The 14,983-nt window shown below is 29.5% G+C and overlaps 2 protein-coding genes across 3 annotated transcripts; one reads left to right on the top strand and one right to left on the bottom strand.

Moving 5' to 3' along the window:
- Positions 1-2,545: 2,545 nt before the first annotated feature.
- On the bottom strand, positions 2,546-4,061 carry LOC129909869 (dimethyladenosine transferase 2, mitochondrial). Of its 2 annotated transcripts, XM_055986990.1 has the most exons (2): positions 3,406-3,502; positions 2,547-3,340 (listed from the first exon to the last, which is right to left on the bottom strand). In XM_055986990.1, the coding sequence occupies exon 2, from the start codon at positions 3,328-3,330 to the stop codon at positions 2,710-2,712; it is 621 nt and encodes a 206-aa protein (XP_055842965.1). In that variant the 5' UTR covers positions 3,331-3,340; positions 3,406-3,502; the 3' UTR covers positions 2,547-2,709. The 2 variants fall into 2 exon arrangements, with proteins under 2 accessions (XP_055842964.1, XP_055842965.1); XM_055986989.1 differs by having other exon boundaries at positions 2,546-4,061.
- A 2,908-nt stretch (positions 4,062-6,969) lies between these two features.
- LOC129912316 (mitochondrial cardiolipin hydrolase) lies at positions 6,970-12,444 on the top strand. The gene is made up of 3 exons (XM_055990526.1): positions 6,970-7,548; positions 12,012-12,175; positions 12,247-12,444. Exons 1-3 carry the CDS (start codon positions 7,104-7,106, stop codon positions 12,364-12,366), a joined length of 729 nt encoding a protein of 242 aa, XP_055846501.1. The 5' UTR covers positions 6,970-7,103; the 3' UTR covers positions 12,367-12,444.
- Positions 12,445-14,983: the final 2,539 nt, after the last annotated feature.

The raw sequence follows: 14,983 nt of genomic DNA, 5'->3' as shown, positions 1-14,983 counted from the left end.
TAAACGACCTGATCATTTCAATCTAATCTATTTAAATTGAGTATTTTTATTACATGTTCTTAGAGTGTATAATCATTTTTAATGAGACCAACTATAACAATCATCTTATATCGTTTTTGGTCAATAATAATATTTGATTCATAGGACGTGTTCATATGATATGAACACTTACTACGTCCATGAATCATAAGTTAACACAAAGCAAAACTTTTTTTTTAACAAAGCAACAAAATTATTAATGGTAAAAAAAGCATTTTGCCTCTTATCTGAGTCAGTCGCAATACTTTCTACCACAGAAAAAGTTTGGACGTAGAGAACATTTTGAATCAATTTATGTAGGGACGTAGTATATTTTTCATATTTATGATCATATATGATTCATGGACGCTGGAAATACGGTGCAGAAAACTTCTATGTATCAAATGTTATTCATGGGACGTAAAGAAAATGCCTGTTTCTCTGACACAAAATTATGAACGTAGCTACTTTATTTTACCAGTTTGCATAGGGATAGTGAAGTTGTTAATCCTTTGAATGTTCGAATACTTACCAAGGGGTTAAGGTTAATACGTACCAAAGAAGGAATGTTTTCCTGAATTTTACCTCGTAATTTATTACTGAAATACAATGCTGTTCTGATTTCCTTTCGAATTCTATTTTCTCGAATTCATAGGTCTTTGGAAAAACGAACGGACCTACAATCCGACAATTTTTTGCCGTTTTCAACCCAGTCAACAATTTGCTACCAGAAAACAATATTCTCGAACAACCGTTTTCAATCCGTTTCCGTTTTCAAATTCGAAAGAATATTATTAGAATAGCCTGATAGTATTCAAGATTTTTGAATATATTTAGTTTTAAAACAGCATGTTGGCCGTAAAACATTTGCTTTAAATTTAAGTTGGGTAAATAATGGAGAAAGTGGAATTTTTGAAAGTGCTCAGCTTATTCTGTCAAGGTGGCTTAGGCAAACCACATTATGTATGTTGTTGAAAGGTCTAAAATTGGTGAAAATTTGAAGAAGCTATATTTTTTGCAATGGATAAAGGTACAAAAAAAAAACGTTTTTGGGCAGTTTTTGTGAGTATTGCGGATTTTGTACAAACTATTTTGGAATCAGTGCTACAAGCTCTGCAAAACGTAATAGGTGTCCTACCGCTAGTATTTTAAATGTGATATTCTCATATAGTTTAATAGCAGGCAAATCTCTTTATAAAATGAGTATGAAAACACGTGAATTTCATCAACACACCATAATTTTTTTGCTGTGGTAAATTTTAACTTGAAAATTCCCTGTAAATAAATTTTTCTTGCTAAAATGTTTATTTTTAAATTTAATACAATTTTTGGATAGTTCTTTGTTAATTTTGCTATCACATTTGTTGTAAAAACAACATTTCCGTTTTCGAATAATTTTGTCATTCGTCAACGAGTTACGGGGTACAAAAGTTCTACTTTCGAAATTCTCATTTTGTAAGTAGTAAAGTTCATTCTGCTTTAGAAATAGAAAGTATAAAATATTCTTTTTCGAAAATGTTGTCTTCCGAAACAAAATAAAGACTGAGCCCCTTGTCCATTATTCCCCGATAAATCAATAATCATTGACCTTCGTTGCATCTGCTGCAGTCTTTATAGTTAGCTAGATTTATATTGTAGCTAGATTAGTTGTATTATTTAAAAGCCAAATTGCAGTCCCGAGAACTATTTTCAATCTCGGAACTTTGAGATTCAAAAATTTCAATCTTGAGATTTGTATAAAAATTATTGATATTAACAAACAAGGCGGTCATTAGTAAGTTAGATTAAAGGTAAATCCTCACAGACCATGAACGGCCTGACCTTTGAAGGTCAAGTACTCCACCAGTATCGTTTAATAATTTTATAGCACGGAACACAAAAAAAAAAGTTGTTCCAAGTGGCTGTAACTTTTTATCTTCTATTATCTACTAATGAAAGGTATTAACCAACTAAAATTTGGCAGTAACTCTGTGCGTCCAAATCGATAGAAATGCCAATAATTTTGAATTGAGAAAGGTTGTTTGAAATCTTTGTAAATATCGTGCCCTTCTCGCGACATGGGATGTTTTTGTTTACAGAAAAATCTTTATTAATTTTTGTTTTTAGATTTATTGGAGACGATGATGTGAATTTTTTCTGAAACAATTTATTGATAAGATTTTGTTCGATATGTACAGTAAATACTCACTCTAAGGCCCAATTTATCCACACTCCATTAAATTTAAAGTCACCTTTAATTGGGAGAAATTTTAAAATTTGCATGGGACTTCACAGTTTCCTATTTTTTAATGAAGAGTGAATAAATTTTGGCCTAAATCAAATTTCCCTTTAAATAAAATATTGCCACCGCTTTCCTAAGAATGTGTTTTAAGAAAAAGGAATATTAATTCTTTGATTCAAGATTTTGTCTACATTAAATCAATTTTGATATTTCGTCAAAATACAACTTCGAAACATTCTTCCGCATGATTAAAAACTAGTATGTTTTTCTTTTAACAATTTTATTTGTTTGTTTGTTTTAACAAATTTATAAAAAAAATTCATCGTTCAGTTCTTAACGATAAGCTCTTCAGCAACGCCCGCGAACCTTTGGCAAAATAAATAATGAACATCGATAAATTTCTGTACAAACTTTAATGTTCAATCGTTTTTTTTTTTATTATTCAATTTCTTCTATCTGCCTGAGATAGGCTAATTTACAACATTAGCATCATCCTCTTCAGGAACTTCCAACACATCAATATTTTCATCCACTGATGATTCCAATTTCAACAAACTATTTTCCAACGATGCCAAAAATGAGCTATCTTTATATTCAGGCCAACTTCGAAATTGCGTAAACAAAGTTAGCATTTGACTTGGACTTAAATCTCCAAATTCCGTATGAATATTCATATTTGGAAAATAACATTTATTGCTCATCTCAACACAATTTGTTGAGTATTTTGGTAAAAATGTAGAATGATCACTTGGATATAAGTCTTTCGGAGGTGGAGAATCCGATGATTGCAGTATTAACCTTGGCCCACAACCAGGAACATATTTCTCCAAGTTTGGTAAAATTCTATTTCGACGACTAACACAATTTTGTTTAACAAAATACCAAAGTGCTTGAACATCTTCTGGAGCACATAAATCGTAAAAGTTCTTCCTTGGAACTATCTTAACCAAATACAATACATCCGGATTGATTGAATTGACTTTGTTAAGTTTACTACTCTTTTTCGATTTGTATTCAGCTTGTTGGGGCAAGAAATACTCTCTTGGTAATGTCGTAATGAAACGATGTTCGAACATCATTTGAAAAAGCATTGTTGACGATCTATAAATCATATAACCTATTTCATTACTGCAAGTTAAGTGAACATAAATTGCAGGTGGCATTACCAAATAAAGTTCACTTCGACCATAGGAAAACAGACTATTTTGAAAGACAATTGAATTAATCAAATGCTTAAAAAATATATACGAACCAACAGCTCCAAAGATAACCATATTTGTGTCATCGGAAAATGATTTTCTTGGTACATCTTCAAAGAGATTAGCAACACGTGTGCCATCATCAATTTTATCTTGAAAAACTATTTTCCAAAGATTTATAAAATCTCCTTTTTTCAGCGAGTATTTCTGATTGTTTTGTTGGCAGATTTCTTGAATTAATTTATTATTCAATTTGGTTTGTTCGACCAGAATTATATTTTTAAATATTTTCCAATCGACAAATTTTTGTGTCATCAGACCATAGCCAGGATTGAATTCAAGAAGTGTATCTTGTGGAGAAATGTGAGGTTTAAGAGCTGTGGCTATTTTGTCGGCTCCTTTTTGGTTGGCCAAATAAAATGCTTCAGGAGTTCGTTGGCGTTTTTTGTGGATTCTCGCGGGTAATAATTCAGATAGTAGGTCTTCACTTTTTAGTGGGTTTTCGTTTGTGCTGTTTTGTATAAATCTTTTAGATTGTCGATTTATAAAACGGGTTAAATTACTTTTAAACATTTTTAAAAATAAATATAATAATAAAAAGTTGACTTTTTTTTAAAACCAAAACAAGTGCAGAAATGTCAAATATTTAGGTTTGTTTGTTTGTTTTTGTCATCAAAAAGAAATTTAGATCTGTTTGGGTACTTTGTGTTTTAGAAAAACGACCTCCAGTTGACAACTTTTGAGTGCTAGTTCCGGTTATACGATTATTTTTAAGCAAAAGTATTCCACCATTTGTATTTTCTGAAACTAGAAGTATGTATAGCTGACGTTTTATTTTAAGGTTCATGTGTTTTTGGATAACCAGTATAATAAGCTTGAACGACCGTTGAGAATTGTTAAAATAGTTAAACCAAGGTTCAACCAGGCAACTGGAATAATAGCTGGGTTAATGGGGCCATAAATACTTAAAAAGAGATATATTTTCTTTCCTTAGGGCCAGTTGCACAACTATTTAATCCGGGGATCAGCAACTTTTATCTTCTGAAATCGGTCGCAAGGCTAAAGTTTAGCACTGGTTCAAGGTTCATATATGTAGAAATAGCCACATTCATGCTTGAAGAGAATATGACCCGCAGCTAATCCGCTGCAATCGGTGGGTTAAATTCCTGAACGAAGGCTGATCCACGTTTGTACAACTGGCACTTAGGCCTTAACTACATTGGCTCAAAAAGTGAAAAAGTACAAAAGTGAAAATTTTCAAACACATTTTTGTATGGTTTTTCGGGCTAGAAAATTAAAATAAATGATGCAGAATGCTTATTTTTCCGTCCAAAAATCAATTTGTAAACTCTTTTTTACAAAAAATATCCCACTAGCGATAAAAAAAATATTTTCACTTTTGTACTTTTTCAAAAAGTGGTGAATGTAGTTAAGCCTTTAATGAATAAAAAAAGTGTTTGTAAAGCCATAACTACAATGACCTAAAAAGTGAAAATGTGGGAAATTTACAAAAGAAAAATTTTTTTATTTCTTTCTAGCCAAAAAATAAGCTTTCTGCATCATTATTTTTAATTTTGTGGTGGAAAAAACAGTCACAAAATGAGTTTGAAAATTTTTCACTATTCTGGCAAACCTCACAAGTTATGAGGACCTCACAAGGTGAGCTGAATTTGATTATGCGAGGTTTTCGCGTCACAAAAACTTTCGAATTTGTGATCTGCTCTGAAGGAGGTCACAACTCACAAGTTGTATTTTTGCTAGTAAGAAGTTTGTGAGAAATAAATCCTCACAAAATCGAGTTATGATCGCCTTGTGAGGTTTTTGTGACTTGTGAGGTTTGCCAGAATAGGGCTGTTAACTACATTGGCTCAAAAAGTGAAAAAGTACAAAAGTGAAAATTTTCAAACGCATTTTTGTATGGTTTTTCGGGCTAGAAAATTAAAATAAATGATGCAGAATGCTTATTTTTCCGTCCAAAAATCAATTTGTAAACTCTTTTTTACAAAAAATATCCCACTAGCGATAACAAAAATATTTTCACTTTTGTACTTTTTCAAAAAGTGGTGAATGTAGTTAAGCCTTTAGTGCTTTATTTTATAAATGATTTATGAAAAAATGAATAAAAAAAGTGTTCGTTAAGGCTTAACTACATACACCACTTTTTGAAAAAGTACAAAAGTGAAAATATTTTTTTTCTCGCTAGCGCAATTGTTTTGTGAAAAAGAGTATACAAATTGTTTTTTAAACCAAAAAATAAGCTTTCTGCATCATTAGTTTTAATTTTCCAGCCCGAAAAACTACACAAAAATGCATTTGAAAATTTTCACTTTTGTACTTTTTCACTTTTTGAGCCAATGTAGTTATACCTTTAAGCCATAACTACAATGACCTAAAAGGTGAAAAAGTGGGAAATTTACAAAAGTAAAATTTTTTTATTTCTTTCTAGCCAAAAAATAAGCTTTCTGCATCATTATTTTTAATTTTGTGGTGGAAAAAACAGTCACAAAATGAGTTTGAAAATTTTTCACTTTTTGACTTTTTGCAAAAAGTGGCCGTTGTAGTTAAGGCTTAACTACATTCACCTATTTTTGAAAAAGTACAAAAGTGAAAATATTTTTTTTTCTCGCTGGTGCAAGTTTTTGTTAAGAAAGAGTTTATAAATTGATTTTTAAACTAAAAAATAAGCTTTCTTCATCATTTCTTTTAATTTTCTAGCCCGAAAAACCATACAAAAGTGCGTTTGAAAATTTTCACTTTTGTACTTTTTCACTTTTTGAGCCAATGCCCTAAAAAGTGAAAAAGTACAAAAGTGAAAATTTTCAAACGCGTTTTTGTATAGTTTTTCGACCTGAAAAATTAAAACAAATGATGCAGAAAGCTTAGTTTTAGGTCTTAAAAACAATTTGTATACTCTTTTTCTCAAAAAAATTGCGCTGGCCAGAAAAAAAATATTTTCACTTTTGTACTTTTTCAAAAAGTGGTGTATGTAGTTAAGCCTTAAGTCACTGGTTCTACTAAAATTTGACAGCTGAATATGAATATACCAGCCTGTATTTTTTTTTTTTTAAACGATCCAATTTTTGTGTCATTTCTTCAAACAAATAAAAAAGGGATAAAATGTGGAAAGTTCAAGATTTTCTAGAATCAAGGTATAACTACATTGGCTCAAAAAGTGAAAAAGTACAAAAGTGAAAATTTTCAAATGCATTTTTGTGTAGTTTTTCGGGCTGGAAAATTAAAACTAATGATGCAGAAAGCTTATTTTTTGGTCTAAAAAACAATTTGTATACTCTTTTTCACAAAACAATTGCGCTAGCCAGAAAAAAAATATTTTCACTTTTGTACTTTTTCAAAAAGTAGTGTATGTAGTTAAGCCTTCATAAACAGAACTTACAAAAACAAAATTATCAAAACAAACAGTCCTTTAAAACATTTAATGCTCGAATACACAGATGTCGCCCTAATAGCTCCCACATTAGACACCTCCTGTCACTTTGCTTAAAAATGGTATATCAGCTGATTATGACATTTTGTCTGTTCTCGTTTTTAACCTATTCGCACGTGCAATTCTTATATTTTGCTGCACTTTGCAATTTTTGCATTAAAAAAAGAATATTTCCATTCAAAATTTTCAATTAAAAAGAATAAAATTATTAAATATAATTATGAATAATCAATATATAAAATACGCTCTCTACGGTCTATCAACGGTCATAGCAACCGAACTTGTTTATAACTACTTCCGCCGGTGGATGAAACGCTGCGCTGAAATACGTGCATCCCGAACCGAATCGGAAATTGCCGATGTTATATGGATAAATGAGCATACCCAAGATTGTGCTGTTAAAAGCGAAAAGAATTCACCAAAATTCTTTCACAATGGCAACAAATGCAAAAATATGTTCTGCTATCCTCGAAATATTCGAAAAATCATTAAATTCATTGACAACGCGAAGTATTCCATCGATCTTTCCATGTATATATTTACGTCGAATGAATTGGCTCTGGCATTTCATCGGGCTATAAAACGAGGTCTACAAATTCGTATTGTAAGTGATCAGGAGATGTGTTTCTCCTCCGGGTCACGAATTACAGAATTAACAAAGTGCGGTGAGTAGAATCTTTCAATTAACAGAGTCAACCTTGGTTTTCCTTGGTGTGGTGAAATATAAGCAAAAAACACGTTCCATGTGAATTTCTTTTATGTCCAACACGTGCAATGGTGCATTGGAAGGAATTTTCTTATTTTACTTGTTAATCGATTTTATTCCTTTGTCCATTTTTATTAAAACCCAGATAAAAATATTATTTCAAAAAATATTCTACAAAAAAAAAGTTTGTCATTGTATTAAAACAGGTGCTGCAGTTGTTAGTTAGCTTTGAGCTTACGTCATCCTTGCGTAATGCAATCGCATTGATCTGCTCAGTGCTGCTCAGCTTGGAGACAAAAACTCAACAAAAAGAATTTTTTTTGTACTTCCAACAACTAATGAATGTATTTTGTTGTTGTTTCGATTTATGTTGTTTGCAATTTTTCAAAGATAAAGTTATTTTTAAATTATATACGTAGGTATAATATCCATCAAGGTTTTTTTTTCGTTGAACTTATTTCTGCAATGTGCGATTTTTGTGTAGCCTTGAAATATAATTTTTGTTTTATTATTTCAAAAGTTTTTTCCAACAAAAATTGTTTGCAAAAGAAAGCTTTTTCTTAAACATTTTTCATACAAATGTTTGATTTGTCAATACAATTTTGCAATGAGGATTTTAGTTAAGTTAATTGGAAGAATTTTTTGTTTTGCCTGTACATGTGGTTCTGCCTGCTCGTGTGGTTCTTATCTTTGCTAAATAGAATAGGAAAAAGTGAAAGATGTTTTTTAAGATGTGTTCAGATTATTGATGTCGTGTTCAAGGTTTTATTTAATTTAGAAATTTTATAGAATTACATTAAATTGTTAATTTTTAGATATGTATTAATGAAATTATTTGGTTTAAAAATTCTTGTCTTTGTTGATTTAAGAGAAAATTAATGGAAATTTCAGTTCTCAGTTATGGATTTTATTCGAATAAAATCTCATTCCATTCATCCATTTTTTGACCGGTGAATTGTTTTATTATATAATTTTCAAATCCTTAGTGTAACCTCAAATAAAGCTTATTAATAACCTACCTACTAAAAATTTTCATTTTAACTAATGTCAGCTTTTTTCGGCTTTTGTCTGTAAAGAAAAAAAAAAATTGGTTATCCTATCCGTTTTTTAATCTTAAGTAGGTATTTATTTACACTATTTAAGTTGCTTTATCGTTTTGTTTCTCGGTGGTTATAGCAACTATTACCACCCATTCATTTTTTTTTTTTTTCGATTTTACTCCAATAATCAAAACGCGAAAGTTAGCATTTTAGCTATTTTTTGTCGAATTCAGAACAAAACCGACTTCCATGGATCAAAACTGGGTTTTATGGTTTTTCTCATAGTAGCTCAGGAAAAATAGATTTTTTCAATGAAAAAATTTGTTACAGGCTGATTTTTGGTATACAGCTTCGTCTTAGGGTGGTTAATAATCTGTGAAAAGTCCTGAAGTTTCCTATGTCCGCTAGTCCAATTATAAGAGGTCAAAATTTTGTATTTAAAAAAACGGTAGGTTTTAGACAAAAATTATGTTCGACAAAACTTTAGCTGAGGTTATTTTACAAAAAATTGTTATACAAAGTTTTCTTGTATCACGCACCGTTTAGGAATTATATCATTTCAAACTCGCATATGATTTTCTTGATATTTTTATATTTGTTATTTTAATCATATTATATGGGATAGTTTGTGATATTTAAACGGTAGGTGATAAAAAAAAAACTTTGTATGACAATTTTTTGTATAATAACCTCAGCTACAATTTTGTGGAATATAATTTTTGTCTAAAACCTACTGTTTATAAAATAAACAAAGTTGTGACCATTGACCCTTTATAATGGTACTAGCGGAGAGAGGAAACCTCAGCCACACTAACACCAAGCTCTAAACCAAAAATCAGCCTGTTACAATTGTTTTTCCTTTCTTTGACAATTTTTCTTCTGTTCTTACTGGACTATAGAAAAAGTAATTTTAACTGATGTTTAAAAAAGCAGCTTTTTTTGGGCATTTTTTTGCAAAGAAAAAACAAATTGGGAAAAATTGTTTTCGCTTTTCAATCTTAAAGGTAGTTAATCCAGTCGCATTGGGGCGTATTCATAGACACTATTTAAGTTGCTTTAACGTTTTGTAGTCAGGTGGTGATAGCAAGAAACCATCTATTCAATTTGTTTTTAGTTTTTACTGTAATAATCAAAACGCTTAAATTAACAAGCTATTGCTTGATGAACTCAAAAAAAAAAATTGAAAGCCTTTAAAAAACTTCATAATGTAGTTATAAATTCCAGAATTTGTAATGAAAGGTATTCAAAATTTCCCAAATAGACTAGATTTAAAAGATTATAAAATGTTAATTCTGGAAGAAAATGATTGTAAATGTTGTGCAATCTATGAAATATTAACACACATCATGTTCTGTGTTTTGTGAAAAAAAGTTGCTCCGGACAATATATGGTTAAAAAACATGTCATTTCCATCCAAAATCTCAAGTTTGCTTGCCGAATTTCTACTTTTTCCAGGAGTTGAAAAAACAGGAGTTAATCAACTGTCGAGTTGAAAATCTAAAGTTGAAAACGTCAACTTGGAGTGAATAAAACCAAATTCGGAAGCTGGAGATAAAAATCCTCAGGTTATGTTCAACCTCGAGTGAAAAAAATGGCCCTTATTGTATTTGAAGTATATGGTTTTGGGCTGCTGAGCACAAATCTGAAATTCTCCAATAACAATCCTTACGCCAAGCATGAGAAATTATCATAAAAAACATTTTTTTGTGTGTTATTTACGTATTCCTTCGTGAAAAGTATTTTTTTTTTTTTTTTTTTAACTTACTAAAAAAAAATTAACTTTTTGTGGAACTTTTAATTTTAAACTTTCTTTTTTTTAGTCTGATTACTGGACAAACGTATAAGTGAAAAAATTGTCTATTTTTTTTTTTTTTTTTCTGAGATCACAAAAATTCCCATAATTCACTTTTACTGGAAAGAAAACAATGTTTCGGACTTCCTTCCCCAATTTTTGAAATAAAGGAAGTATTTCGATAGCTGAATATTTAACACAACATCTAAAAATGGAATTTAAAATTGATTTTAAAATTACGTCTGTGTGGTATTTTAAAGGGTGTCATTAATTTGTTTGTATTACACCTGCCCACATATAAACCAAATCCGTTGATTTTTTTTGTAAAATTATTAACAAGATCTATTGGAGGTGTTCTACTGATGCAGTTGATCGATATTATCTACCGACAGTATGACTCGAAAAAAAGATTTCATTCAAGAGTGCTTAATCAGTTTGTTGATGGCCTATCTAACAAAAAGCTGTCAGTATCTGTAAATTGATACTTAATGCTTATTTTGGTTTCATCTGGTGCTCCAAGGAAATTTGTATCTAGAACTAAGTCTTGAAATTACTGAAATTTAAACTTTAATAGTTTTTGACACCCATTTGTTTATGGTAGCACTAAATTTAAATTGTATAAAGTTTCCCAATTAAAAATTGCTAGGAACAGGCACCTCTTAATATTAATATTATTGATTTTCAAAATATATAAGCTTGATAAAAAAACCTAAACTTTAATCAACTGCAATCAATTGGGGATCATTAGAGGATTCAAGATAAGTATTTATTCTATACGTTTTTAGAGCTTTCTAGAATTATTTTTCTTAGTCCTGAAGAAGCGTGTAAGCACACGTGAAACGTCGACAAAGAAGAAAAGATAGACTCAAATCAAGACCTATAGCCAACGAAGAAGATTCACTTTAACTAAGATCTCATCTTTTGAGCGACTTTTTTTCACATTTCCGAAATTTTTTTATCCAGTCTTTTTAGTTTCCTCAAAATGACACACGTTTAAAGTAAGATTATTGAAAATGGTAAAGACCAAAAGTTTGATAATTTAAGTAAAAATTAGGTTAGCATCCGTTTTCTTTCGTCTATTATAGTTGACAATCTAGGTTTAATTCATGACATGTGTGAGAGTCTCTAGATCTGCGTTCTCTATGATTTGTCTCACCAAAAATTTATCTATTTATTTTGAATTCAGTTCATCATTTCTCGAAAAAAAAAATATCTTTGAGGCCTTAAATTGCACTCGCTAAACGTTTTATAGAAATATATGTTTTATTATTCTGTTTAAAATAAGGTCGTAAAACATTATTCCTCATTTTTCACGCTACCAAAACACAGTTTTGTGAATCCGAGCTCATCCTGCACTGAATTCACTCGGAGCTTATTTATTTCACAGAATTCACTCTGTACTGAATAAACTAGCTCTTTTGGATATATTTTTTTTAATAATATGTTGCTTTGAATTTAAAAAAATAATGTGTCAGTTGTAGAAGCATGTTGATTATAAATCATCGAATAAAATAAGTAAATAAATAAATGTACCTGTATTTTATTATGCACAATATATTGAATATTAATTTATTTTTGTTCTCATTTTAGGTATTCCCGTTCGTTTTCCTAACGCAACAAATATGCTAATGCATCATAAGTTTTGCATATTAGACGGTCCGGGTCGGTCGCGTGCATTATCGAAAATGCAAAAAAAGCCATTCGAAAATTCACAGGGAATCCTCTTCACTGGCTCGCTAAACTGGACTCATCAGGTAACAAATTTTGTTTTATTATTATTAATTACAAAATTTATATGCATTTGTTTTGTTTTATTTCTTTTTAGGGATTTAATGCCAATTTTGAAAATATGTTAATCACTTCGAATTCAAAATTAGTTGAAAAATTTGAAGAAGAATTTGAACGAATGTGGTTATCATTCAATGGGCAAGATCTCAATTCATAAATTGCATCCTAAATGTGAGTTAAATATTGTATTAAACATTGTGATTTATGATTACTTTTGTAAGGCGATTAGATTTAAGGATATTTTTTTCTTTTGCGACTGAATGGCTATATTTGTTTTGTCCCATTCTAAAAATTAATTGTATCTATGTATGCATTTATTTTTTAAGATGCAGATTTATTTTACATAGTGTAAACTGAACAGGTATTGTTATTCAATACGATTTTGAATATTTTTAAGTTTTTGAATCATAACAATAGAATATGACGCATTCCAATTTTATTGGTGGAATTTAAAGATAATTATGTATAATTTGACTGCCATTTTTTTTAATTTAAAATCTTGGATATACTGAAAATTATATCCAAGACCCCTCTGAACAGTATTTTTCTTTTTATAACTATCTGATAGCTACTCAAATTTTGAATAATATCTGCCTTGTTATTGAGTTCATGTCGATAACAATAGAAACAAAAAACAGTTATCGTGATTTTTTTTTTTTTGCAAAACTTTGAAGAAAACAATACCTGCTCAGCTGTAGAGTATACAAGTATTTTTTTAATGAATGTACTCGAAGTTAACTTACTTATTTTAAGATTATAAAGCTGAAACTGCTATAATTGTTTTCTTTCTAGTTTATAAAGTTTAATAAAATTATTGTATTAAAAAAAATGTAAAAGAAGTCTTATAAAAATTATTGAAAATAAAAATTTGATTTATTAAATTGTTAATGACAAATAATTGGTTGTTTTAATATTTTTTGAGGTACTTCTTTTGCAAATTTTGTATGCCTAAAATATTCTCAGAGAACTTGAAATGTAGTATAAGATAGGAAATGGTCATTCATTTAAGTTAGCAATTTCCATTCTAAGTTCTAATTTTTCCTTCGGAACTAGGTATTTCTGATTTTCAAAAGTTTATTGAATAATTAAAATTTGTAATATAGAAGGAAAAGAGCGCAACGCCTTATTGGCGATTGGCATTACATTTTTGTATACGAATCCTTAATACGTTTAAAATTTAGAGTCTTTGTCATAAGGACTTAAATGTTTCGAAATGATGGTAAAAAATTCTTAGAAGTAGATCTTATCCTAAGAGAATCATTTGGTACTTGAAAAATTATTTCTTATGAGTTTGATCTAATCATTACAATATCTTTGATAGTAAAGCAGACTTCAGCAAACAAATTTATTATTTTGTTTTTGTCCATTTTCTGCTTCTGCAAATTTCATCCAACAATAAATCAAATAAAATGTTGATAAATTTATCTGAATAGTTTGTTTCCATTCCAACATCAAAGAAATTCCGAAGGGCGCTATTCAAGTACTCAAAAGATTTCAATTTCAGAGATAGATTAATATGAGAAAGTCCCGATTAATGAGAAATAGATTGAGGCCAACCTGTTTCACTTAAAATGTTAAAATGTTATAAGAAAAAAAATAAAATAATAAAATATCAATTCATTTTCCGATAGCTAAAAAAATGCAAATTTCCAAATTTTGTTATTTTTTAAAGCTAATAAAATGCTTCTGGTTCAATCTAAGCTTATTGCACATGATTTCGTTTTTTTTTACTTTGCATCTAATTAAACCGAAATCAGGATAATGACTATAAATTACTGTGTTTATAAAACATATACCTACATAATTCTCAAAAGTTGAGTTCATAACATTTCTGCAATTAAACGCTTAGTTTTTGTTCAAAGTTTTTGCTCTTGGAGTAAAAGTTGCTTAGATCTTAGAATATTGAAGCTTTTTATATAAAAATTCATGAAATTATATTTTTAATTCAATTGCAACTAAAAAAAACAAACAAAAATATCTTTTTAAAGGGTTTAAACGAAATATCCCATTTAATTTCTGTAGTATAACAATATGTTTTTCGCATAAACGGCTAACGTATGGCGCGCTAGCACATAGTTTGCGAATCGGCGGAGAGATACAATTCTGCAAGAAAAGCTCAAACTATGGCAATATTTTTTTCCTAAGATGTTAGTTGATATCGTCACTTAATTGAAAAACTAGATAACTCGCTTTTTTTACATTTTTTAGTTACTGATATATGAAAATGTTATGAAAAACCTACATTACCCATTTTCCTTTCAATTCAATAATAAACTGTTATTGTCGATATCACTAGAATTGAAAAATCTAGTAAACTAGGTTCTTGAATTCCGATGGGGTCATATAAAAAATCTAAGTTCATTAAACTTAAATAAAAAAAATGTGAAGAATAGAAAGAGTTAATACCTACGAATCCTTAAACCCATACTTTTTATCCTTGACTCTTGTAAATAATTCAACAGTTTTTAGTAATATTTAACATACTGTAAAACACAGATACTTTTAGTGAACACAAGTATATCTACTAGTTTCAAAATCAGAGTTTAAAATTCAGTTCAGCTGAAACTGAGTTTAAATTCTTGGTTTGACTTTTCCGATTTCGAAGTGAAATCTGAAGTACAGTTAAGTTTAACTTTATTCAACTTACGTGTTTTTTTTTCTTCACTGCAATGAGAGTACCTACTCGTGTAGTACTTATTTTTGAACTTTTTGTGATTTTGTGTTCCTTCACTCCACAAAAGGTTAAAAAATGGTTTCATATAGAAAAGTAACAT

Source organism: Episyrphus balteatus, chromosome 2 (assembly GCF_945859705.1).
Source record: "Episyrphus balteatus chromosome 2, idEpiBalt1.1, whole genome shotgun sequence".
Taxonomy (NCBI): Eukaryota; Metazoa; Arthropoda; class Insecta; order Diptera; family Syrphidae; genus Episyrphus; species Episyrphus balteatus.
This window is presented reverse-complemented; position numbering and strand designations above follow the sequence as displayed.